This window comes from Argiope bruennichi, chromosome 7 (genome assembly GCF_947563725.1).
Source record: "Argiope bruennichi chromosome 7, qqArgBrue1.1, whole genome shotgun sequence".
Classification (NCBI taxonomy): domain Eukaryota; kingdom Metazoa; phylum Arthropoda; class Arachnida; order Araneae; family Araneidae; genus Argiope; species Argiope bruennichi.
In genome coordinates, this window is record NC_079157.1 from 58,600,162 (window position 1) to 58,627,183 (window position 27,022).

General features: G+C 29.2%; 1 protein-coding gene across 1 annotated transcript in view; it reads left to right on the plus strand.

The window, feature by feature from the left end:
• The window catches only part of LOC129976158 (fatty-acid amide hydrolase 2-B-like), a 230,863-nt gene that overhangs the window by 191,021 nt on the left and 12,820 nt on the right, over positions 1-27,022 (plus strand). The window contains exon 5 of the mRNA XM_056089587.1: positions 25,903-26,022. Coding sequence (XP_055945562.1) covers positions 25,903-26,022 — 120 coding nt within the window. The remainder of the gene's footprint in view (positions 1-25,902; positions 26,023-27,022) is intronic.

The following is a 27,022-nucleotide window of genomic DNA, read 5'->3' on the forward strand; positions in this document are numbered from 1 at the left end:
GCGAATAAAAAGAGAATTTTCAATATTGCGAAATTTAGTAGAGAGGTGAATTGGTCAGTTATGTTTTTAATAATGCTCTAGTATTTATTCGCAAACTTTAATTTCATGCACACAATGGCAGATTCAAAAATAATTTCAACTTGTTATATTGTTTTCATTGCTAGCATATGACAAACGTAACTATCTCGATATCTTGTCTCCTCAATTATTTAATCATGCGATTATTAGTTAAGGAAAAGGGATTGTTTATAATATCTGTGTCGTTTATAAAGCGAATAAAAAGAGAATTTTCAATATTGCGAAATTTAGTAGAGAGGTGAATTGGTCAGTTATGTTTTTAATAATGCTCTAGTATTTATTCGCAAACTTTAATTTCATGCACACAATGGCAGATTCAAAAATAATTTCAACTTGTTATATTGTTTTCATTGCTAGCATATGACAAACGTAACTATCTCGATATCTTGTCTCCTCAATTATTTAATCATGCGATTATTAGTTAAGGAAAAGGGATTGTTTATAATATCTGTGTCGTTTATAAAGCGAATAAAAAGAGAATTTTCAATATTGCGAAATTTAGTAGAGAGGTGAATTGGTCAGTTATGTTTTTAATAATGCTCTTGTATTTATTCGCAAACTTTAATTTCATGCACACAATGGCAGATTCAAAAATAATTTCAACTTGTTATATTGTTTTCATTGCTAGCATATGACAAACGTAACTATCTCGATATCTTGTCTCCTCAATTATTTAATCATGCGATTATTAGTTAAGGAAAAGGGATTGTTTATAATATCTGTGTCGTTTATAAAGCGAATAAAAAGAGAATTTTCAATATTGCGAAATTTAGTAGAGAGGTGAATTGGTCAGTTATGTTTTTAATAATGCTCTAGTATTTATTCGCAAACTTTAATTTCATACGCACAATGGGCAGATGTAAGATTATTGAAATAACGTGTATTTAATGTTTGATAATTTGATGGAATCATGAACATGAAACTGCAGCAAATTGATGTAACTGGAATTAAATATAAGCGAAATTCAAGGCAAAGAATTGGTATCATTAAGATTTCTTTTTAATTTAAACCGGTTCTTCCGTTAATGTAGCATTGCAGTTTTGATAGAATTATGTTAAATGAGGTGCATTTCTCGTCTTCTGCTGATGTTTCAAACCTACACATTTCCTCCCAACAAAGTTTTTGGATAGCTTCCAGAAATAAGCACTAAACTAACAAACTCTCCACTCTTATACAGAAAGTTCATATTATAAAATCTAATTTCGATATAAACTAAATAAATTTCCATTCAAATATGTAACACGAATTGAACTAAATTTCCGCTCCTATAAGGACTATTGGTTTTTATAATCGTATATAAACATTAACCATGCTTTTGAGTACTGCACCATACCTTACATCATGGTTGCGCTTTTTAATGACACACACTTTTACACTTTTCAACAAATGGATGTCGTAGACATTCCATGTTTCGATTTCATCATAAATTGATACAAATATTTTAATACCATGAGTGTTACTCAACTTAAACGAAGATGCCTTTTGTGCTTTAAAAACAAACAAACTCAAACTCCTATAAAGACTTCTAATCTTTACGAAAAGTTGATTTAGCTAAATCTCCACATGCATATAGAAAGTTAATGTACCTAACTACTATACAGATATAGAGCCTTAATTCAATTAAACATCTGTCATATACAGAGCTTTAGTTGGGTTAAAACTGCGCTCGTATATAGAACATTAATTATATTAAACTTCTACTATTATACATAAACTATGGCTCCACTCCCGTATAAAGCATTAATTGATTAAAAACCTAATTTCAACTCATATAAGAAGTTATTCTAACAAAGCCTCTACTCGTAAGGAATATCGATTTAATTAAATATCAATACATATCTACAAAAAATGTGGGGAGTATTTTTTAGATTTAATAAAGTATTTAATGCATTAAAGATCAGAGATTTATAGATAGGAATCCAATTTTTCTGCATCAGTTTTTTTTAATTGTTAGAGCTTTTTACCTGTCTTAGCTTAAAGCTCTACAAAGCACATAAAATTCTAGCAAACATTCTAGCAATAATACACTAAGTAATAATGTTCTTAAAAGATTTCCTAAGCATGCAAGTTACCTCATTCGATATAGTCCTCTTTAACACGCAGATCGTTAACACACGATGACAGTATGCAATATCATCAAATCATATAAAATTTTGCTCATGAGGCTCTATAATATCCCGACGATAAGTATACACATCCATAGTATCCCTTTCAAAGTCGTGATAGTAATCAACATTATATCTTCTCAGATTATATTACCATGTTCTGTAATGATCAGTTTCAATAATGCTGGTAGAAAAATAGGCAGTTTCAAGAAAATCAGCAGGTCTTACGCTAAATGTATTGGTATCTTTAATCGAAAAGTAATCAAAATCTGTGCTTTTATCTGTCAAAACTACATTGTCACACTGCTGATGACGTATTCAAGAAAACACTATATATTTTCTTTCCTTGTAAGGAAGATTAGATGGAACACAGCTTACGGCCTTATGGGTAAACAGATCAGCACCGCTTAATCTCCATGCTATTAGCATGATATTCAGATACCCGCACCTTGTATGTATGCTTTGTACCAATTTGGTAGCAATTATCCGACAGCTTTTCTATGAGTTTTTGAGTTTTCTTTTTTCCGACAGTTTCTTCTATGATCCAAAGAGTCCATAGGATATTCCGAATTATTCTAGAAAATAAAGAACTAATCTATCAGTAAATTCGAAATGTCCTTTGAGCTTTTTGTATTCGAATCAACATTTAACGAGCTGTTCAAACTTGTTTACACAACAACACAAAACAGCCGTGAAAATTTATTGTCTACTTGCTATGTGCCACCTTCACGTGCTGGTGTTCCCGTCGCTTCCTCTTCGTCGTCAAGTTCAGAGCATAAGATGATTCTGAGAGAAGGAAGGCCCCGGGTGACAGGTTGTTTGTTGTCTTCCGGTGGACATGAAGGTGATGTTGAAATGTCTATCCGACCGCATTTCATCCATCGCTATTCACTCACGGTGTTAAGTAGACTATCTTTCTAGATGCTTGTAAATTTACCTCTAGGCTATTGGTCCTCATTGACTCTTTGTTTGTTTGCCGGCAATAAGGACCGAATTTGATGAAACGAGGAGACGTGAAAGAAATGAAGTATGTGGCTAATGAAAGACTCATCGATAACGACTTGAAATCCCATTGATAGAAAGTTCTAGAACCATATTTCATCTTCATTCAATTTTATATCCCACCTGATGATGACGGAATTCAGGATATCCATTGCTGATTTTCCTGTTTATCTGTTATGAAATGACGGGCGGTCCACAGAAATGCTTGTTTTCCAAATGTTAAGAGCTAGATTATGAGATAAAAAAAAAGGGTTAATATCCATCGACTATTCATTCGATACCATTTTGTATCCATCACACCAGTTTGGACTAGAAAGTCCGGTACTTTTACGTCTCCGGTACGTTCTCTTAATCTTCTAATTTTCAAATTATTTCGATCATAAAGATTTTAGATTTAAAAAAATAATTGAGCAATAAATTTTTGAGTAAATACACCCAATTTTTCTGTATACTTAGTATACAGAAAGTATAATAAACATCAGACACTTCAAACTCGAAATTTTGACGATCTCCGCATTTCATACCTCCCTTATTTCGAAAAACACATTTTTGGAAAACGTCCATCTGTCTGTCTGTGACAAACGTAACTCAAAAACGCATTGATCTAGACGGATGAAATTCGATATGCGGTCTTTATACCGAATTTTCAGATCTCTATAAAATTTTGAGAAAAATCTGCTCGGAGGAAGTCTATCTATCCGGTTGTTCGAATGCTATTTGGCATGATAACTACAAAATGAAGAGAGCAAGACAGACAAAATTCGATACATAGAATTAACATCGATAGTCTAGACACCTTTCAAATTTTCACCTAAATCCAACAAGATATTGACCGTCTGTCTTTCTGTACTTTCAGAAATATATAAACGTGATAACTCAACGACACAATGACTTAAATATTTCGTATGAGCTTTTGTGACTACAATCATCGCAGGTTTTTGTAAAATTTTTATTTCAATTGGTGGAGAAAAACGCGTCTGAAACACGAATTCGATTTTCGGATACTATTATACCAAGGATTAATCGTCAAATTTCTCGCCAAGGATGGCACGATAGATTCAGCAAAAATGCTATATTCACGCCAAAGGTTAATATTTCCTAACTATTGTACGCCAATGACATCCATGCAAGGCGTTATCTGGAATAACACTTTTATTAAAGAGTATTGGGAAGAGCACTCAAAGCGGTTGCATTCAGTCATATATTTGAAATATTAAATATATTTTAATTGTATATGTTTTAAAAGATATACATATATGCTTAATTATGCTAGTTGTTCACTCAACATATTCATATTATAATTTTAGTTCTGTCAACTTACTTTACTGAATAAAACTGAACTTACTGAACAAAACCCAATTTTAATTGAAAATATACTTTCGTAATAACGTAAAAAATTGTAATCAATTAGCCAAGTTTGTTAAGTAGAGAAGGTGACTATTCATCACGTATCTAGGGGCTTTCAGTTAACTTTCATATAAAATAAAAATTGTTGAAATCGGTACTTTGATTGTGTCTCAGGTACATCGATGAATTTTTTCCCATAAAAAATACGCAGCGAAGAAATGTTTTTGAAATTTCGTTGGGTGATGTTAGGCAGGCAAAAAAATGGATGCCATATCTAGAAGTCATAAGCTTTGATATGAAATAAAACTTTGTGAAATCATCACGGTGATTGTGGTTTGATGACTCTGTTGATATTTTATCCCTATATAATATGACATAATAGAGTTTTAGAGATTTTTAGATCTAGAGGTCATAATCGTTCATATAAAATAAAAATTAGCGCAATCGTACAGGAGTTTAGGCTGATGGAATGATACTTTACTAAGTATTTTAAATAAACTGATTACGAATTATTTGTTTTTGAATTAAATATGAAAAACAGAAACGGCCGGTTGCCCTGCTCAGAAGGTGAAAAGGGATGAGAAACATCAAGAGATAGAGCCCATTTTCATTTGTATGAGCTAATCAAAAAAAGGTGCATACATGCCATGAGAAATGCCCACATATTACCCATATACCACATTTGAGTCCAAAAGAAGACATATAGTGTGGTGTCGGCAATTGAGGAATTTTTAGGACATTTTTCTTCGAAGAAAATAGACAAAGTAACCACTGAATCAGTTTCCGATGAAAATATTAATCAGATCCAGCTAAAGAACTTCCAAAATTGTTTATTAAAGCTTTCATATTGCTCTAGAGTAGAAATCTGAATATTAAAGAACTAAATGATATTTTCCTTCTGTTTATATCTGGCCATATTTGAATTAATTGTGTTACCCATCTTTAGAAAATCTGATACAAAAAAAAAACAGTTAAGTATTAAAAATGACTGTAAGGCATTAATAAATATATACAGTGGGTAAACTTATGCCATATTCATGATTTTTCCATAGGAAGGGCCCTTCAGATACAGAAATTAGAAGCTTTCTGTACGATGATTGATTTTTCTTCCTTGATGGGTACAATAATAGTGTCAGGTATACCGATGATAGGGCAAACCTCTATATGAGATCTGAATGCATGAGTCACATTGTATTGGAGCTATTATATATTCACCACACTGTCCATCTTAATTTTCATGAAGAATCGGTCATTCAGATTCAGAAGGCTTCAAATCTTCTTGTATATTCAGAATCTTTTCAGATAAATGTAACTTGTATATTATTTTTAAACCAAAGACAATAATTGAATCCTTATTTCTAATATATTTATTTTGGCTTTAATCATTCAGCCAAAGATAAATTTATCCAGTGCAGCTGCTCTCCGTAATCCGGCAGATAGCAGATCAGGTGACTGCCAGATTAGTAGATGTACATTTAAAAATGCCATTTAATAGCAAAGCTCATTTGTTGTACAAAATACTATAAAATGTATAAAATTATACAGAAAATCTTATTAAATATAATAAATAATACAATATATGATTTAAAATCCTTATGTCAAGTTGCAACCAAAGTCAATGTAAACTTCTTGCACTGATTTATTTACCTCTTTAACAATTTTATCTCATCCTTCTGAAGTCGTTGGATCATAAAAGGGGCTGAACGGGAGCAGTGCTGGATATTTTTTTTTCATTGTTAGTTATTTAACACCCTAAATGACTGAGTCTACCCTATTTAATGTAAAGCTCTTAAGGGCCGTGGAGAAATAAAATTCCCATACACAAACTAAACCCATAAATGAATTAGAAATTATCTACACAACATTATCACAAATTATAAGCAAAATTTCAAAAGAGTTTAAAACATTATAATCAAAATTGCAGAAGAATAATTAAAAACAATTTCAACATCCAATTAAATTAAAATGCAAAGCAATTCAAATTCAATGAACAAATAGCTGCTCTCAATTCATTAAAACTTTCATTTTAAAATTAATTAAATATAAAACACAATCTCAAGGCTACTCCTGGCATAAACAGTTGGAGATATTCTCTCAAAATTTAAGAAGTTTTTTTTTTTTTAATTTTAATAGACGTGCGCATATGTACATTTTTTAAACAAATAGTTCGTTTGTCACCTACTGGTTCTATGAAATGCAATTTTTTTGGTGAGTGAACATTTAAAAACAAAATGATTAACGTCGCCGACCACACAGATGAAAAATAGAGAATTTAGTTTTTTGCACCTTATTTGATAAAACTAAAACTAAAAATGTACTGTATATTTAAAAAATTCCACATGGGGTATAAAACTCTTTTCTTTTTTTCTGGATTCTGAATCATATTTACTCCAATCTTGCAATTTGTAAACAGTGCTGAATTATTAAACGCCAAATGCTTTTTGTTTTTGTTTTGTGTTATAAATCAAACAGATGAATCTCTTCTGATTGCAAAAACTCATTAATTGTGATACCAAACAACTATTATTAAACACTTTAATTTTTTCTTTTCGTCTTTAATTGGTTGGTTTGAATGCAGCGATTCAAAAGTTTTAATGAGTTTCACGAGCCTTTTCAAAATGCTGAGCCAATTATTACTTAAATATACATTCCAAATTACAAGTATTCCCCATTTCAAAGCTACGATATGCAAAGCCGAAAATTTGATTAACAGTTAATATGATTTGACATTCACTACTGATACGTACAGCTGTGATCCCATCTTTTCAAAATGAGACAGAAAATGGAATTACATAAATTTTTACCTGAAAATATAAAAATATCTTTTCAAAATCGTTTGAAAATTACAATAAAAGACTTTTAATGTATTTTTGAAACGATTGCAACTCGTCAAGCAATGAAACGTTAGTTTTATCAAATATATATCATAAATTCAATTTATCGACGTCTTTAAGATGAATTCTATTCAATTTCACAACTTCTATTCAAATTCAAAGATAAACACATTTCTGCTTAGTAATCATGTCTTTGCTTTTCTTGAATCCTCAATAAACTGCTGTGAAAAAATCCGTGAATTTTCCTATTTCAAAAGCATAGAAGCTATTCTAATTATAATTCCAACTTTTGCTATAAAGTTCCACTTCTCATGACAAGCGTCTCTCTTCTTGTAAAATTTAAATAAATATTACATGGTTTGAGTTACCATCAAAAAAATCCTTTATGGAGATTTCTTTTAAAATAACTGAAACTAAAGATAAAAGATTATTGAATTTAAATGAATAAAACTCCTTTAAATATCCTAAACATCCAACCTACTTATATATCAAATGTATATATGAAAGATTTCTGTATATACAAAAACCACTCTTACAATTCTGTGATTTCAAAAGAGTGATTTGGGAACTTTAAAGGGAAAAATTAGTCACTGTATCCGCAGTTCAGTGATTTTAGAACGAAGAATAAGTTTTTGAAATATATATTGCAATATTTCATGCGCATATTATAAATTTACTTGATGCTTTGGTACATGTTGTAATATTTTATGAAATAAACATAGTCTTTGCTATTAAAATGCTTTTTTGATAGCCTTATATTAATCCATCGCTCTAAGCGCAGTATCAAGCAGTTTATCTTCTTTGTAATCTACCAGATTGCTGAGATTCTATTGTATATATAATTTTAACAATGACTTGCATTAGAAAATAATAGAAACTCAATTAAAAATTTATTTAAATAACATCAGTTCAATCAAAATATCATAAATTGCCAGGTCGATAGCTATAATAATCGACACACTTTAAATGGAGCCACACTTTATCAGGTTTTATTAAATACTAGGCAGCTTTGGCAATCAGCTGATTCGCTAGAGACATTGATTATATTTAATGCCAATTACATGACTGCATGTTCATGAATCCACCAATAAAGTAGTTTTAAGCACCAAATTCTTAAAGGCATTAAAGCAATGATATTTTAATAGCCTTGCACCTGTTCTATTCAGTAAGCACTTGAAGCATTCAGACGGTGTTCAAGTCCCAAAATATCACTATGTTGTTAAGAATGTAATTGTTTGATTTAAGTAACTTCTAATTTTTCGTGGAATTATAATTTCAGGTTTTCTATTTTTTAAATATGAAAATTGCACAGACTTTAAGTAAAATTTTTCTATTTTAATTTTTATCACGGGAAAAAATCTTGGAAATAAATATTTCATAAAACAAAAATAATTCAAATTCAACAATGCAACAATGAAATTTACTGTTGAAATCTTTGCAAAAATATTTTAGATATTATGAAGCTTAAAAAAATTACGTTGCACTTAAATAGGCATTATTAAAAAGAAGATTTAAAAAAAAAATTTTTAATTTTGTAAAAATCAGTTTATGCAAGGATATTTTCTTAAGTTATCTCGATAAAACGCCAAAATCTCGCTTAATTTTTAAATAATTAAAATTTAAAAAATATCTAAAATTTTAACTATTATCTAAAATCTTAAAATTTCTCATCTTCAAAAGTATATTTGTGACAAATTTGATGTCTAATTTATCCAAACTGCCTTTCCAATAGAGCATCAACAAGTACACACATATTCACCTATATTATTACCTTAATTGTTATTGAATTTCAGAAAATAGCAGTGAAAAAGTGTTGATGGTCTACAGATTTCGTACAGAAAATTATATACTTTATTATCAACAAACTCTTATTTTATAATGTATATTCCAGAAATACTTTATAGAAATAGAAATTCCATATAGCTCAATCCAATTATTTCTTTTCAACAAAACTAATTTTTTTTCTATCGCTCGGATTTGATTTTAATACCATTATCAACATATCTCTCGGCCTCTTTGTCTCGCATGCAAAACACTTCCTTATACTTTCTTGTATACGGAAGTATTTTGTGTCTGTCAATTAATTCATTTCTCATTCTCAGCTATTCGTTGCTCTAAAACGCTCTGGGACAGGTTTAGAATCGTTAGCTTCAATTGACATAGCTCTAACGTAAGTTTGATGCTTGCTATCAACATTTGATTGTGTTCAGGGCTTTAGCCGGAAACGTAAAACAGTTAAGGTTATTATCAAATAAATAATTTTTTTTTTAACTTTCTAGTACACGAATTGCGTGAAGAGAAAGTATTACAACTGTCAGTAAATCCCATCTTGATATTTTATTGAATTATTAACAATTTTTTTTTTATCTTTCTGAGTAAAACTGAGTATCTTTCTGAGTAATTGGTCTGAGTAAAACTGAGTATCTTTCTGAGTAATTGGTCTGAGTAAAACTGAGTATCTTTCTGAGTAATTGGTCTGAGTAAAACTGAGTATCTTTATCTTTCTGAGTAAATTTGGTAACAGCCAAAACTTTTTTGCTTTAATAAAGATGTCTTTCCTCTCTCTTCCGCAAAAAAGTTGTGGACTTTCGTGAACGCTCTGGATGGCATTGGCGATCAGTAGATACTTAGATATTTGGCATGAATTTAGTATATTTAATCCCTCGAGTGATAATTGGCGATTTATCCTTGGCATACGGTTAATAATACCCAAAAATTGAATTTGAATTTTTTATGGGGTTGTTCCAGCCTAACCGAAAATTTTTTCTGCTACAAATTTACTATCAGTCACCAAATTTCATATATTTAAATGCGTTTTGAATTATAGCTTTTACATGCTTATAAAAGTTAGATAAATATTTTCGTTTTATTAACTATGTGAATACGTATTTATCTATAATGAAAGTCCGGAATATGTATTTGTACACAATATCATTGAAGTAGAGGCTCGGTTTTATAAATATTCTAATAAAAGGACAGAGTAATGAAGGATATAAGGACCATTTGCGTTTAAAATAAGTGTTAATATTTTAAAATGTTATCATTCATAGAATTTGTAACTTTTACAAACGTATTTATTCGTCAACAAGGAAAGTAAAGTGCTTTCATCAACTAGCTTGCTTCTCTTTCAGCTTAGCGGTCCAAATGGTCTATCTAATTTGAAAGCTGCCATTGTTGACAGTAAAAAAAAACGAATTAAATGCGTAAATTATTATAAAAATTGTAAATTTGTATCAGATTTTAGAGTAAATCCATCAACTGGTTGAGTGTCAGTAGATTTCTTTTTTTATCATGCATACGTGAACATGTTAACTAAAAAAAGGTGATATTTGGTGTGTATTTGGCGATGTGTTGGCTTAACACTAAAACTGTAGATCTCTATCAGATTTTAGATTTATGCGTTCGATGAAAATATGCCAAAAGTATGTGTTGAATTTCCTTTTATTCTAATGTGAAGCGAAGCACAACACGCGCCATATTGTGTAGGTATTCCAAAGTATCAAGGAGAAAGGACACTCCCCCGTTTAAATACGTCATTCGTAAGACATTTCTCTGTAGAAAAAGAATTGGGAGTTATTTCCCCTAAACTTTCTCATATACTCTCTAATAAAGGTGTTCTTTCAAATAACACTTGGCATGGCACTGGTATATAATAGTTACGAAATATTAAACTTTGGCTTAAATTAAGCATTTTTTTACTGTATCTATCGTGTCATTCTTGGCGAGCCTTATGGCAATTAATCCCTGGCATGCGGTTAATAGCGGAACCGCATGCGAAAAATTGAATTTTTATTTTATACCTGTTTTTTCCAACCGACTGAAAAGAAAATTTGACACAAAACTACACTTATAGTCACAAAACCTCATACAAAATTTTATATATTTAAGCCACTGGGATTTTGAGTTATAGCATTTACAAGTTTCTGAAAGTACAGACCGTCAAACGATCAACGCCTCCATGAATTTGGCTCAAAATTTGACAGATGTCTACACTATAGATATTAAATATATGTGCCGAATTTTATCTATCTAGCTCTCTTCATTTTGTATTTATCATGTTAAGTTATATTTAAAAAACCAGACAGACGGAATTCTTCTGAGTGTATTTGGCTCAAAATTTGAATGACATTTACAAATTTGGTGCAAAGACCGTATACAAAATCTCATCCATATAGCTCAAAGTATTTTTGAATTATCTTTGTCACAAACGGAAAGATAAACATTTTTCCAAAAAAATTTATTTTTCAAACTCAGGGAGATCTAAAGAGTTAAAATTCATCAAAGTCTTCATCTTGAATCCGAATTTTGTGACGATTAAAATAATTTCTCTATATCAAATATACGAGAAAATAAAAATAATGAATAAAGCATATTAAAATGTTAATTCTGCATAATAACTCTTGTCATTATTTGAAGTTCTAATTTAGCTAAGTTAATGAAAAATTTCTAGTCTTCCGAAGCTTTAAAAGACAGTATATATACTTGCATGGCAATAGCCAATTTCTTTTGAGGCTGAGGAAGTGGTACATTAAACAGTAAGTAGTTAACAGTAAGTAACAGCAACCTCTACCAATTGATGTCGACGAACATAAAACACGCTCAAAGCTCTGTTTGGGACTTGCTGAAAAAAGTGTGGGATGAATGATTGTAACACCTCTATACTGTTCGTCTTTCTCGAGTACTCACATAGAACTTATAACTCTGACAAATTTAAACTTAACAGCAGGTAGTTTCTATTTCCGATAAGCAACAAGGTTAGATTTTGCTTTGTTTTCTTTAAATAGCATTGCGAAGTTGGGATATTGATATATGAACATTGGATTATTAAATAATTCATATTTATATTTTGCAGAATAGTTTTAATCATAGTAAAATTCAGTTTTAGCATAATTACGGCAACATAGCTCATAAAAGGCAAGGGACGAAGGGTTATCCATTTCTCGGGTTCTAAATTTTAGGAAGGGGCACCCCAAAAGCAATTTATTTATCGATTTCCGGCTTATTTTATGCATGTAAAACCAGAAATCGGCAAATATAATCAGTAGAAAGAAAAAAAAACTATTTTCTAGGCGACGTTAATTCTCGCTTTGTCAGGAACTCTTTGAATTTTATGTCATGTCGTTTGATTGTCTTTTTGACACATAAATCTGATACTCTAGCTAATTAGATAATATAATCCACTCTGAAATGTAAATTTGTTTCTTCTCCGATAAGAAACAGCGGAATGCTAGAACTGTTTCGAGTGTTTTTGGTTGTTCTGTATACTTCAATTACAACTTTCAAACACTGAAGTTCAATAATTCGATAATTAGCGTCAAATGTGACAAAGAAAGAATTAATAATCGTGACATTTATCTTTCATCTTTCAGCACTTGATCGCAAAGAAATAGAATTCAGCGCACAGACATTGAATTCTATTTAAGTGGGGTTTTTCATTATTCTATTTCCGATAAATGAAACGATAATGATCATTTCTTACAATAAAACGCTAGAATAATAGGCTATTGAAACAATCGTGTACTATTCTGAAATATGCAAAGAATTAAGTCTACATTGAGGTTCGGTTGGTATATTCAAAAGTTAAGACAATAAATTCAAGATCTTGAGTTAAGGTTAAAAGCGTTTTATGTCTACTTTCAAAAAAATATATTATGACATTCATGTGTAGACACACTTTTAATATGCATGTCCTACAAATATGTGTCCGAGTATTGATAAATTATATAGCAGGGGAGAATTTTGAATCTTAAACCGATTTTCAATATTAATTTTTTATTGACTTCGAAAGTAAGTTCGCAACTCTGTAACATGTAAATATTACAGAGCTTTTACATGCTTATTTGCTCTCTTATAAAATATATAATAATGATAATTTTTGCAACTATTATACATTTAAAAAAGTTCACAATTTTCATTGTTAACATTTTTTATGATTGTTTTAAAAATCTTATATAGTCATTAAAAATAGAACATAGTATTGATATTGATATTTTCATAGTATTGGATTTGTTGTACCTTTGTCCAAAACTTTTTATAAAAACAACAGAAATGAGAAATTGTATTCGCATTAAATAATAAAATAGTTATTTTTGACTAAATCTCAAATTTGTATGCATAAAAACAAGTTATTTACAAAAGTTCATAAAATATTCGCTCCTTTGAAAGTATATTCATTATGTTACTCTTAAATGAATGTGAAAAATCTTTATTGAACTTCATAATTTGGAGAAAAAAAATTTATCCACATCATACATAGTACCTCGTTACTTGATGTTAACGTCCAATTGTCCATTGCCTGGTTGTAAAAAGTTTTGAATGGGTCAAATGCATCCCTGCATTTAAGGATTGTTGTAAGGATGAAAAGAACGTGATAATCACAACATTTAATATTCATCCCAATAACAGTAATAGATGCATTAGTCCCGTAGTTATCAAAGCATAACAGTGCAAGTTTTCTAGGATTTGGTTGGATATGATCGATAAAGTGCTTACATAATTTAAAAAGCCAGAGGGAGTAGTCTCCTTAAAGCTTTCTCGCATACTCTCTAAAAAAGGTATTATCTCAGAGAACGTCTAGCATGGCATTGGCGTACAACAATTACGAAATATTAATCATTGGCATGAATTTGGTATTTTCACTAAATCTATCGTGTGATACTTGGCGAGTTATTTGGCAATTAAATCCTGATCCGAAAACCGAAATGGTGTTTTAGATGTGCCCATATATATAGCTAATTCACCAGGAACATTTGTAATTTATCATTTCAATCAAATCTATTATCCATAAGGTTAAGGGATCTCTCAACAAAATATATGCTTAAAGCAATTATTTAACGAGTCTTACATATAATTAATGTACTACGAGTGTTTAATACACAAGTTTCTTAATGAGGTCAAGACCTATGATATTTTTATGCCATTAAAAATGTAGCTGGTCATCAGATGTCGATTCTAACTCATTAATTTCACTTTCTTACTCCGTTTAAAAACTGCACAAATAATAAATATCTAGTTCCACATTTAACCCCAAATAAGAAAAAAAACTTTTTTAGAAGCATTAACACTTTTACCTTTACACTTTTTGTAAATAATTGGAGAAAATGAACTGTGTAAAATAATAATAGTTCAAATAGATACTGACATCCACCAACAGTAATTGGCATGAAGATTGAAACATTAATTTGAGAAAAAATAAGAATACATTTGAAATGGTACAGTTAATGGTAACAAAATCTTAAAAAATACCGCATCACAGAAATTAATTAAAGAATCAGAACAATGAATTAATTGAAATTTTGATAAAGCAACCGCTGTATGAAAAACAAACTGAATTTTTTCAATAAATAAGTCGTCTCTCGTATATCGAGGTTCAAAAGTCAATCTGAAGAAAGTTTGTGTTTGAATACACACTGAGAATCTCTCCGAATAAAATATATGAAACTACTGATGATAAATTTGCTATACTACATAATTTCCTATCCTATAACATATAAATAACATACTATAACAAACGGCATTTTAACCGCTGAAGAATCGTCACCTAAAAAATTTCTTCAATCTCAATTCTCAAAATGATCGGAGGAGAAGAAATTAATTTTTTTTCAATTAGTAATGAATATTTCTGCCTTTTTTCATCCCATACGGTCTAATGTTGATACCAGATGTGAAAAAAAAGTCTGAATTATTCATTACAGATTGTAAAAAGAAGGATTTTTTTCCCCTTCCTCTTACGGCATTTTGGAAATTGATATAAGATGTTGTTTATACGTATACAATTATCGGCTTTTAGCAAAACCGATTGCAGTTCAATAATATCAAGAAATGTTATTTCTGAATTATAAGTAAAGCTTATCATCTGCTGTACGTATCAGATAAAGCCTTAGATTAAAACTTTTTGTATTACTTCTTTTAGACAACTTTGCCAATTCTATGATAAAATTGGCAATAAGATATAGTAGTAGCAAAAGCAAATAGCAATAGCAAAATAGATTAAAATAGCATCAAGGAAAATGTCAGTGAAAAAAATCATATCACTGGAAGGAATTTTTATTTCAACAGTCTGTGGTAACAGATATCTACTTACCCTAACAGAAATATCCAATTATTGAATTCTTGTTCTCTTTTATATTACAAATTCCGCTTCAATACGGAATTCAAAATTAGGTGATACTGCGTACTCCTGGATGCGGAGTGATTTGGTTTCATCTGGGTTTGGTTGAATTCCAAATGACCTTTACTTAACCTTAGTGGTAATATTTCGGTTTCGTCGGTGTAATCATTGCACATTAAGAGTTAATTTTAGAATGATGCTGTAACCATGACCTACTACTTTGCTGAAAATAAAGAGAGAAAGTCAGATCTTTGTCTCTGAGGAAAAAGTCCTCTAGTGTAAAGAAATATTTCACATCAAAAGAATGGCAAATTTCTGGATTTAGATGAATGATACCTTCAAATGGACAATAGGAACTTGGAGCTTTTTTTCGGGTGGGGAGAGATAAAGGAAATACGCAAAAAATATTTTGGGATCATTTTATTTTAAGATTAAATTTATATGTTATTCGATATAAAAATATACTAGTTTAAAACATTCATTCAGATGTTCTTAGAGCTTCATTAACTGCTTTGAATTCTTTAATTATAAAATAAATTCTTATTAATAAACGATTATAGTAATATTTCTAATATGCATAGTACTTAGCGCTGTTTCATGAAATAGATATGGGGCTAAATATTTTCGATAATAATTCAGAATAAAGATTAAATGATGAGGCCATCCGAAGAATATTAGGCACAAAGTCATTCGCATAAAAGGCAAATCGTAGAATGACAACGTCATATTAATGGAGAGATGTTTTAGAGCTTCGGATGAAGAATATCTTTTGTGAGCAATATGAGATAGGAAATAGTTGTTTCATCATTTTGATGAGAGTCGCGTAACTCATTGAAACCTGTCAAATGTTTAAAGATTGCTTCAGCTATGGTAGCTATAAGTGGATAAGAATTATCACTTAGAAGTTATAATGTGATAAGAATTCTTAAATAAAGTCTGTATTATTTATCTTTTTTAGAAATCGCCAGCATTTGTTAAGAAATGTACGTAAAATTAACGATGCGTTTATTTTAAAAATAATATAGTATGCAATTCATCGAATGAAATGTAATAAAAGAATACTTGACAGTTGTAATATCTAACAACTGTTTCAAATCCTAAACCGGTTACTTCGATCCGCCCGAAGGCACGCGGAAAAATTTGAATGACCGGACCACCGCGAAAACAACACTGACGGGAACTATGGTTGAGTCCTAAGGGTCATCACCAGCTCACGGTACAACCCTTCCCTAGGGAAGTATGTCCAGTCATCGATAGAGGTAGCCGACCATCACCATTTCTGTCCCCACCAGGATGGCGAGAACTAACCATCATACCGAAAGTTTATCATTCTCATTTTTGAGGTGCCCCCCAGGGAGAGGCAATGTTTCAGAAGTAACACTTCAACAGAAAATAAGCAAAGCATTCACTTAAGAATTTTTACAAAATGTATTATATATTTCTTCAAGATAAAAATTAACCAATCAATTTAGCAATGAGAAAATAGATTATGGTTTTCTTCATAAGTTTTCTATATAACGGTCATATTAACGTAATATCGGAATTCCGACTAAACATGTACCTATCTACCTAGGTCGCTGGATTGAGAGAGGTCGCAAACAGTCAGAGTTTTTTAGAATGTTATTAATCTAGATGCCAGTTATATAAATTATCAAAAAATGCAAGCATTATGGATTATAAAATTTTAAGATGATATTAATATTGCTTCAACTATAGCTATAATTAACTGATTCAACTATAATTTTCTATCTCGTTCATTACGTTCACTCAAGTTGTCTAACTAGGTTGTAAAGGTGATTTTTCCTGGAAAAAGTCGATTTTCTTTTATTATTACTATATAATAATAAATTCCAAATTTTTTAGATTCTAAAACAGTCTTTGATTTTAATATAAGATAGAATTGTAGATACAGCCGTTTCAGAAATACACAATAGATAAAAATGAAACCGAAAATAGTTATATTCTCAACCGGAAGTGAAAGAGTCGTTTTATTCTTTTCCTAAATTTCTCCAAAAATAATATTTAAAATGTTTATATTGACTCACTACCTGCCCAGCCACAGTTTACTTATTTCAGGCAATTCTTTTAACGTAGATGGTAAAGGCATTAGTTTCTTGTTTAAGTGCATTTTAAGTATTTTCTGAAATATGAATATTTCACTATGGTTGATTCATGGAAAACCTGATATCTTAAATGTTATCTTCACGATATCTTTACTTTGTCAAATCAATAAAATATTATTAAATTTGGATGTATATATCAAACATAACGAGTATGCAAGAGGCGGCGGATTTTAAGATAGCTTCACTTTAACATATTTTAAAGCCTCTATCAATGTTGAGATGTTTAAAGCATCTCAATGTCCAACATTGAGAAATGTTGGCAAAAAATCATTAACGAAAATTTCAAATGCTCATAAACTATTCATTTATTAAAATAATTTTAGGTATTTGAAAGGTATAAATGTGAAATAAGAATTAAATATTTCGAATATTTTTAACTGATGCTGTTTTCCACAACACTGAAATTTTTTCTAACATTTCAGTAATTAATAATGATAATATATATAATTTTTCTTCTCATTGTGACCTCTTTCGGACTTTTTCAGTCATTTGGTGCTATAAAAAATTTTATACAACAGTTGTTGTTTTTAAAATTCACCTACGAAATCACTCGTATAAGTTACTTATAAAATTATTTATAAATAATGAGTATTTGCTGGAATAATGGTGCGTACAAAACGTGAATGTCGCTTTGTTATGAGTCATAATAAATAAATAAGTAAATCATACTTAATTTTTCACATAGCTGCTAAAGTAAAAATAATAATAAACCATTAATATATTGATGTGGAAATATGAAACCAAATGGATCATTTTATTAAAAACGATGTCTCATAATAAACGTTACCTATGGCAACAAAATGCCTAAATCGTGATTTTATGGCAAAATGTATGGAAATTTCTGCAAATGTCTAAAAATGATTCATACATAAATGCCACATTGCTGGAATAAATTATAATGATTAGTTTAAGAATGAAGGAACAAATGTCCACTCTACATTTCGTTTAGATTTTTCGATATTTAGGCAGACAATATAATCTCTAATTTAAACTGCAAGGCATATTATGACCGACTGCCTTGTTAAGTCAATTGAAGCATATTTCTTTTCAAACACCATACCGTATAATGACATACGACTACCCTTTAATAAATTTTTCATCACTCCAGAAAATATTAATGAATAAAAATGATTTTTACATAATCTTAAAATTCAACAAATTAGCTTTTCAAGGATACTGATACGATTATTATGTACATTTTTATGAATTTCATCAATTTTTTTAAATAATGAAAAATTTTTAAATAATAATTTGTTTTCAAAAAAACCCATTACATTGTTGCATTGAAATTCAAACAATTTTCATTGTTCTGCCTATATTTAACACTAGGTTTACCAAGGAGTCATTTTGATCCATCTGAGGAAACTTTTCGTTCATTTTCTTCAAGAAAATTATTACTGTATTTTATGAGAATATTTTAATTAATTTTTACTTACATTTATAAGATAATCGCAAATCTTATCTTTTTCTTTTTTTTACTTTCGGAGGAATGTATATAGTTTACATACTTTTACCGAAGTTGTCATTTTGACCATTCGAATAAATATTATTGAGAATACATACATTTACATTTAAATATGTAACGATTTGATAGGGATTCACATATATATAAGTATAAATATAAAATAGTGAGTGTTAGTAAAATGTGTGTATATAGAAGCAAGAAGACGAAGCCGAAGGGCAGTCAGATAGAAACTATTATAGGCTGTTAATAAGAAAACGTGTGAGTCAATGTCTTGGTAGAAGATGAAGGTAGAAGAATAGGTGGTCTTGAAGACCTAATTAGAAAATAAAGACTTTTTTTAGTAAATAAACACAGAGGAACTGCCTTTTAATCACATCAAACCTCAACAAATATACTGAAAATATAAAAGTTTTTTTTTCTACTTTAACTTCATAGTAGATAAGTCAATTTATATTTTTTCTAATTAAATACCGAAAGGAGTCATTTTGACCCCTTTGGTGGAAATAGGTATACGCTAACTCATGGTAGCCTAGTGTTAATCACGTGAAATTCATACTTGATAGTTAATTAATTAGGATTAGTTTAATATTGATGCAATTTATATGATAAATAAAAAACTGAAGTTACAGTTATGCAAATGTTAGAATATAAGTAAACCGAAAAATTAAATTTTCAAAAGTGCTGTGCTCTTATGAAATTGTTTTTCATTAGAAAAATACAGGTGAACAATAAATAGAACATAGGTATGAAACTTAATTAAATAATATGGTTTTAATGTTTATGACAATTTCATGCTTAAAAATTGTTTGTTCATGAAATGTCCTCATATCTAAAAGATTTAATTGTAGTTAAATACAACCAGTATCCCTGGAGACCCAATTTGTCATCAAAAGTGGATAGTAATATATAAAATAAACATATGCTCATAACGTATCCTAGTAATGCCATTCTTAGTAAGATATTCAAAACATACAATCAAAGATATCAAAACCCCTGAAGTATCCACCAATAAAATAAAAAAAGAAGATATTAAGAATAAAAAAAAGAGATACAGAAAAAATGGGGGAATGAAAAGAAAAAAGAGGAAAACTGAAAACTACCGAGGCAAGATCAAAGACACACATAACTGTTTCGAAATTTCAAAGATTTTAGAAGAAATTTAGTATGGTTAGATAGGTAGATACTTTCGCCCTACCTACGCTTCCAGAGTGATTTAATTGGCTGATTACGTAACAGTACAGGTGAAATTGAGAGTAGATTCATAATAGCTATCATCTGCCACTGCCCACCTCATCCAATGAAGATACATTCCATCATCACAATAGAGATAACTTTGTCCTACACCATTGCTACAATCCCCCGGTAAATAATAATATCTGATTACTTCTACTCGTATTTCAACTTCTCACCCATGATTAATAGTAAAGCGGAGTTGGCGATAAATTAAAAGAAGATGTAAAATTTGGAGGTGGGAGAAGGGCTATAGGAATTTCATCATCTGGATTTATTTTACCGATGAACTTCAACAATTATTTGCTGCCGCTATAATTAACCTTACAATTCTTTTCCTTCTCGAAAAACTGATCTGAAATTCTGACAAAAAAAAAACTCATATTTTAGGCAGTTTGATAAAGTACTGCAGGAACATATTATTAGAGCTATTAAAAATAAAAATATATCTTTGCTTTCACTCTCCACATTAATAGCACAGTTTAAGTTTTGGCTTAAATTAGACATGAAGAAATTTTACATAATTCGTTATCAGAATCTATTTTTCAATAACTAGCATATTTCTAACATTAAATATTTTATTATGCATGAATAGATGAAATTTTTCAATTTAGCTGTAAAACAGTCTTAGAAATACTGAAAAAAAAAATATAATTGAAAGAAAAAGAAATATCTAAATGAAAGAAAATTTGCGAGTAATTCTCCATCACCTTAGACAGGTGTTTCCTACAATGAAAACCAGATGGCAGCACAGTGTACAAAATTTATTATTTTATTGTGACTTTATATTCTTATATTCTACTATTATCGTTAATAATTTATATATTGTTACTTTAAACAAATATTACAACAGCTTAATTTAATTAATTGTTTCTGTTGATTAAGTGAAGAATAAGTCCATAAATTTTAACAAAAAAATTATTATATAATTTCCATTATAATGACGAAATTTCTAAAATCACGCATAAAAGAAATTACTTTTAATTTACTAAAAAATTCGTTAATATTTCAAAGATTTAATTAAATTCATTCATTTGAGAAATTTAAAACAGTTTTTTTAATTTTATTTTTAATATAAATAATGCAATTTTTTGACAAGAAAAGATGATAATTTTTAAGAATTATACAAAATGTATAGTTTTTATTTCAACAATCAATTTTTTCCATCATGAATACAAAAAATTTTAAGAATTATTTTATGAAATATGTAAAAGTTTCAAAATTACGCACTATCACCAATATTAAGGAACTTCCTACTTTTTTTTTTTTTTTTGTAATTGTTACAAACATTTTAAATAATATTTAAACTGATTATCTTTAAAATTGTTTTATATTACAATATACTACATTCTTTCTTTAATAATCACAAGCCACCTATTACTTTTGAACCATGAAATTCGAATATTCTTGTTAAAAATTATATTTACGTCGAAAAAATGAAGATAAGCCGAAGATTCGAATTTTTAATGATCATGCTGCCATCTGTTGGAGAGGAAATGAACCAAAAGTATTAAAGTAAATTCTCTTATAAAAGTTATTTAAAACCATATCGAGTAAAAATATATAAATCTTGTACGTGTTCTAATTTGTGTAATTTTAAAACAATAAGAAACAACATTTAAAAATCATTTCAGAACAGAAAAAATTGTACCATTTTTTTCTGCAAAACGTTTGCAACTATTTTTATTTTCTCCATATACTCGATAAATTTGTTTTATATAAGTCAGATGTATTTACTTAAAGTTTTATGGTATAACAATTCTCAAACACAGAATACAAATTCCTGATAATGCAATGCTTCCGAATGAAAAAATAACATTGCAAATCATACGTAATTTGAAGTTATTATATGGCATATCAGACACAATAACCACAGCAAGCTTTTAGAATACTTAAATGCTCAAAAGATAAGTTGTTTGAGTTTTTCATGTGTTCTCGCTATTTATTTCGTGATGTTGTTGAATCATTAAGAATTAGTATTTTACATACCTAATATGTACATTTTATATGGTGTGTCATTTTTATTTTATTTGCTTTAATGATAAAGAGCTCACATTTGCATCTTTATGTCCATATTCTCGATCTTCCCTAAAAATTTCAACATTTTTAAATCATAATGTTTATATAAATAAGATAAACGCAAATTGTTTACCATTATACAAAACTAATTTTGCAAAATGACTTCTGTATAGGTTTATTTTCGTACACTTTAACACTAATTACCACATAAAGCATGTCTCGCAAGTAATGTATTTGTATCATATGAATCAGACGTGCTTCATAAGCTTATATGTGTTACAAGACTGCTGTTTTTTGTAACCCAGGAAGTTCAAACGATATTTTATATTTTGGTGATTAGCGTGTGAAATATTGAAAAGAAGATCACTTAATAGATATGAGACATTATTTTAGTATATTATAATGTATAGTAGAATGTCAAGGCGAATTTTACTTTTTGCCCCTAGTCGTTCAACATTTTAAGACATAATAGGCACAACAAATGTTACACCAGCATGCAGCATTTCAGTATTATGAACTAGTGTAGCAAAATCTTACCTTTTAAATAAAACCAAAAAGAATAAAATTTTAATATTAGGAAAGTGGGGAGGTCATGTTCCAATTTTTTTATTTTTATTTTTACTTGGACCGGACTCTAGAAAAAGGGGATTACTTATTTTTATTGTCCAGTAAAGGGTTGAATAGAAATGATCAAAATATACTACGCTTTTTCTCTGATCAAAATTATTTTGAAATTGACTATTTACATTCATAGACCAGTTTTATACTATGTGTTCGACAAAAGAAAAAAAAAACTCTAAGAATAAAGTTATGCAATGAGAATCTTGCATCACTATTTTTTGAATTACTATTTATTGCGTACTGAAACTTTGTCAGCGCGCAAACAGGAGGCTCATTTTCTGCATAATATGCCCACTCTAATGTTGGTCAAAAGCTAATTTCTAAGTAATTAAAAATATTTATATACGTTAAGTTAGAAAAATGCTTCGAATGACGTTAAGAATTCATTATATTTTGTGTTATTTTAATCAGTATTTGCAGTACTAAAAAAAATCACAAAATCTATATTTTCAATCAGTTTATCAGCTCTCTTAGTTATATTTGGTAAAATATGCTTAACATATTGACTTTTAAAGTTAAAAACGACGAAGGTATGGAGCTTCGAATTTCATTATTTTAAACCAATCAATTCCAATAAGTATTGCTACTTCATAAACAAATTTCCCTCGAAGTGACTTTCGAAATAGTCTAAATAATTTTTAAAAGAGTAATATTCAAAGTTTCGTAGCTCAGTTAGTTTCAGTCAAAAAAAGAATGTAATATTTTGTTTAAAATATTAGTGTATCAAAAATATTTTACTATATATGACTAACAGGACGGGAGATTCTACGAAAATGCTAAATATTTTTTATTGATTTATTTATTTTGGCAATATATTTATTGATACAAACAACATAAAATATGATTCTTTTCATTGCTTTAAATATTTTTCTAACCCGAAACCCAATGCGTGATAAACTATACCTGACTGTGTAGAAAATACAAAAAAAGTGGGTGGATGTCTCTGATTGATGATTATTTGTTTACAGATGTTGAACAGAAATTTAAGGATAATCAAAGATTCGCCATTACGACATTGCCAAAATATTTTCCTCGCATTTCCCGTTCATATCTTCATCACCGCAGGTGGCATCTTTCTACGATAAGAGCTCACGGCTTGCTAAGATAAACATATTAACAATGGTAGCAACTATATTAAAAATAGCTAAGGCATTGAATTTTATTAAGCATTAAAAATGCTCTACTAATAATAGTTTACTTATTCTTTAAATTCCTTAACAGACTTGGTTCCTGTATATTCTTAGTATTTACAAAAAAAAACAAAAAAATGTTATTCATTTGAAAACATGATTTTTACAATTTTGTCATTATTTACTCATATCAGTTTAAGCAAAATATTGCAATGTTATCCTTCGATCCTCTGAAGCCCTTCGCATTCGAAGACGCAGTATAACGCAATGTTTGAAATACCCAGAAGTATTTCATTTGATTTTTGCTTTAAAGAAATGGTACAAACTTTGTGGCATTTAAATCAGTATTTTATTAATTCAGCATTTTTTGTTCATCTTTATCTCTATTAATAATGAAGGAGAATGCGCACGAACGTATGTTTGTGTTAGCGCTTCATAGGACAGACAATATGACTTAAAACTACCCAATTTGGCACAGATATACTTTGGGGAGTGGGAATGTGCACCTCGAATAGATATTCTTTTGAATTATTAATTAGATTTTAATTACTTAAAAATTTAAATAAAATTTGGCATTCTCCAGTGATAACTCTGAAAATATAATTATGAAATATTTTACCTCTTTTTAAAATACAAAAAAAAATCATTTTTTTAATCATACCAATTTAATTAAAATGCAATTTTCCCCTGAATTTCGACATTTTTTTAAAATATTTTTTTGCGTAATTTTCAACAATATATTCCATTGCTGCAATGAAATTCAAATCTTTTTTCATCGCAAAATCAACAAATATTTAATCACGTAATTTCTTCTATTGTTGAAAACTAAGAATGAAAGATTCTATCTATTATCTGATGAGTGAGAAAGATAATTATATTATCATGAATTTAGAAAAAGACATTAACGGATATCTGAAAATTTGGTATTGACATTCAATTTTAAACTAATTATAGCTTGATACTAGTGAATGTCCATGAAAATAAAATGGTCTTTGATTGCACAATTTGCACTCTCTCATTGCACAATTTTTATTTATCCTCAAGTTTGCTGTAATTTTATTATGCATGACTCAAACACTATGAATGTACCTCACGACGCTAGTCGCTTCTCCGATTTTCTATTAATAATGATTTGTTCTCAAAACTCAGGCGTGTGCAACGACTCTTAAACGAGGAATTTTAATATCACCATCATCAATAAAAATATGGGATCAATTTTATTAGTCAATTAGTCCATTTTAATGATGTTATGAATACAGAAAATCAACAACGATAATACTTCACTCTTTCTTAGATATCTTAATTATTTTTTTTTAATATGAAGTGATGCACAGTCGATTGTATGCAATCTACACCATGAAACAATAATTCTGAATCCGGAAATGTAGCATTCTTTATAGAAGGTTTTTTTTTTGTATCAGAATTTCGTTCTAACAACTTTTGGAACACTTTAATTGTGGTCCAATTTGATCCGAATGGAGATCTAATTTGATTCATAATTTGAAAAAACTACCTGCTGAACCAGAGACAGCCAGTTCTTCAATAGCCGAAGTCTATAGATGTCTTAATTACATTTTCCCTCTCACTGAAGGGCTGCTGTATCTATTTAAGCAGTAGGGGATGACTAAGATTTTCCATTCACGTACTAAAAGGTTATTTTGGGATTTCATTCATCAGTTAGTCTAAAGTTGCTAATTCTCAGTTTGATGCAATCATAAATGTGCTCACAATCATACAAAAAACCCAGGGAATATAAAGAAACAATCTTCTGGTTTTTACGGTTTTAAAATTATGTATAAACAATGTTCGTAACTATCATCTGCTTCTCTGTTTGACAGGTGGTGAATCTTCTCTTCTTACCGCAGCTGCTTCTGTAATAGGTATTGGAACTGATTTGGGAGGAAGCATTAGAATCCCAGCTTTGTTCAGTGGAATTTTCGGCCACAAGCCTTCAACTGGTAAGGCGAACATTTGTATTTGTATTTGCAATTGATCAGTTTTATAGATAAGGAAGTTAGATTCTTCATAAATTTAAAACTTGGTAAAAAAATTAAAATTAACTAAACAAAAAATATTATTGTACATAACATTTTAATCCTAAATAAATTTAGATGAATAAGAGCATCTAAAAATTTCTTCAAAGCATCAATGGATTTTCAATAAAAATAAAATTAAAATTATTATAGATACTTTTAATTTACTAGATAATATTTACTGCATTTATAGATCATGCAGTAAAGATTATAGGAAAGAATTTTTAATAAGGTTCAATTTACCTGCTGTTTCTTTTAACCATTACTAAATGAATAACAAGGCAATTTAATATTCTCTTAATTGTTAATTCAAAGTTGCCATGCAAGCATTAAACAGATTAGAGTGGAATTGCAAATTAATTCACAAGCATAGAAAAGGTTTAGCTTTTATAAACTTGTAGCACACAAAAAAAATGTATCGCCAGAGTACTCAAAAATAAATGCTTGAAAAACAAGATTTTGAATATAAGCTGCTATAGTTTTACAACATTCTATTCAAAACTTAGTTTATCTTAAGGATCTTTTAACTTTTGAGTAAGAAATTTTGATAACTTTCAGGAAAAATATCTATATAGATATGAAAGCATCAAAATTCATTCGAAGTTAGTCGATTATTATTTTCGAAGCCAATTTTAACGACCATTAGTTAAAGTCGCAAATTTTATCAACATGTCAGTATGAGTTCTGAATCCAATCCTAAAGTGACCAAAAAAATTACTTCTGTTTTTATGTTTTCTTTGTTCTGACCAAAAAAAAATTATTGACTTATATCACCAGAATAATTAAGAAAATTAGTTTTAATATTCTAATAACTTTTAAATGCATAATAAAGCGCATTTTTTAAATATTGATGAAGTTTCATAAAAACATTTTATTGTAAATTATATGTGTCGAATTCAGTCCTTTTAGTAATGATTATTTTGTT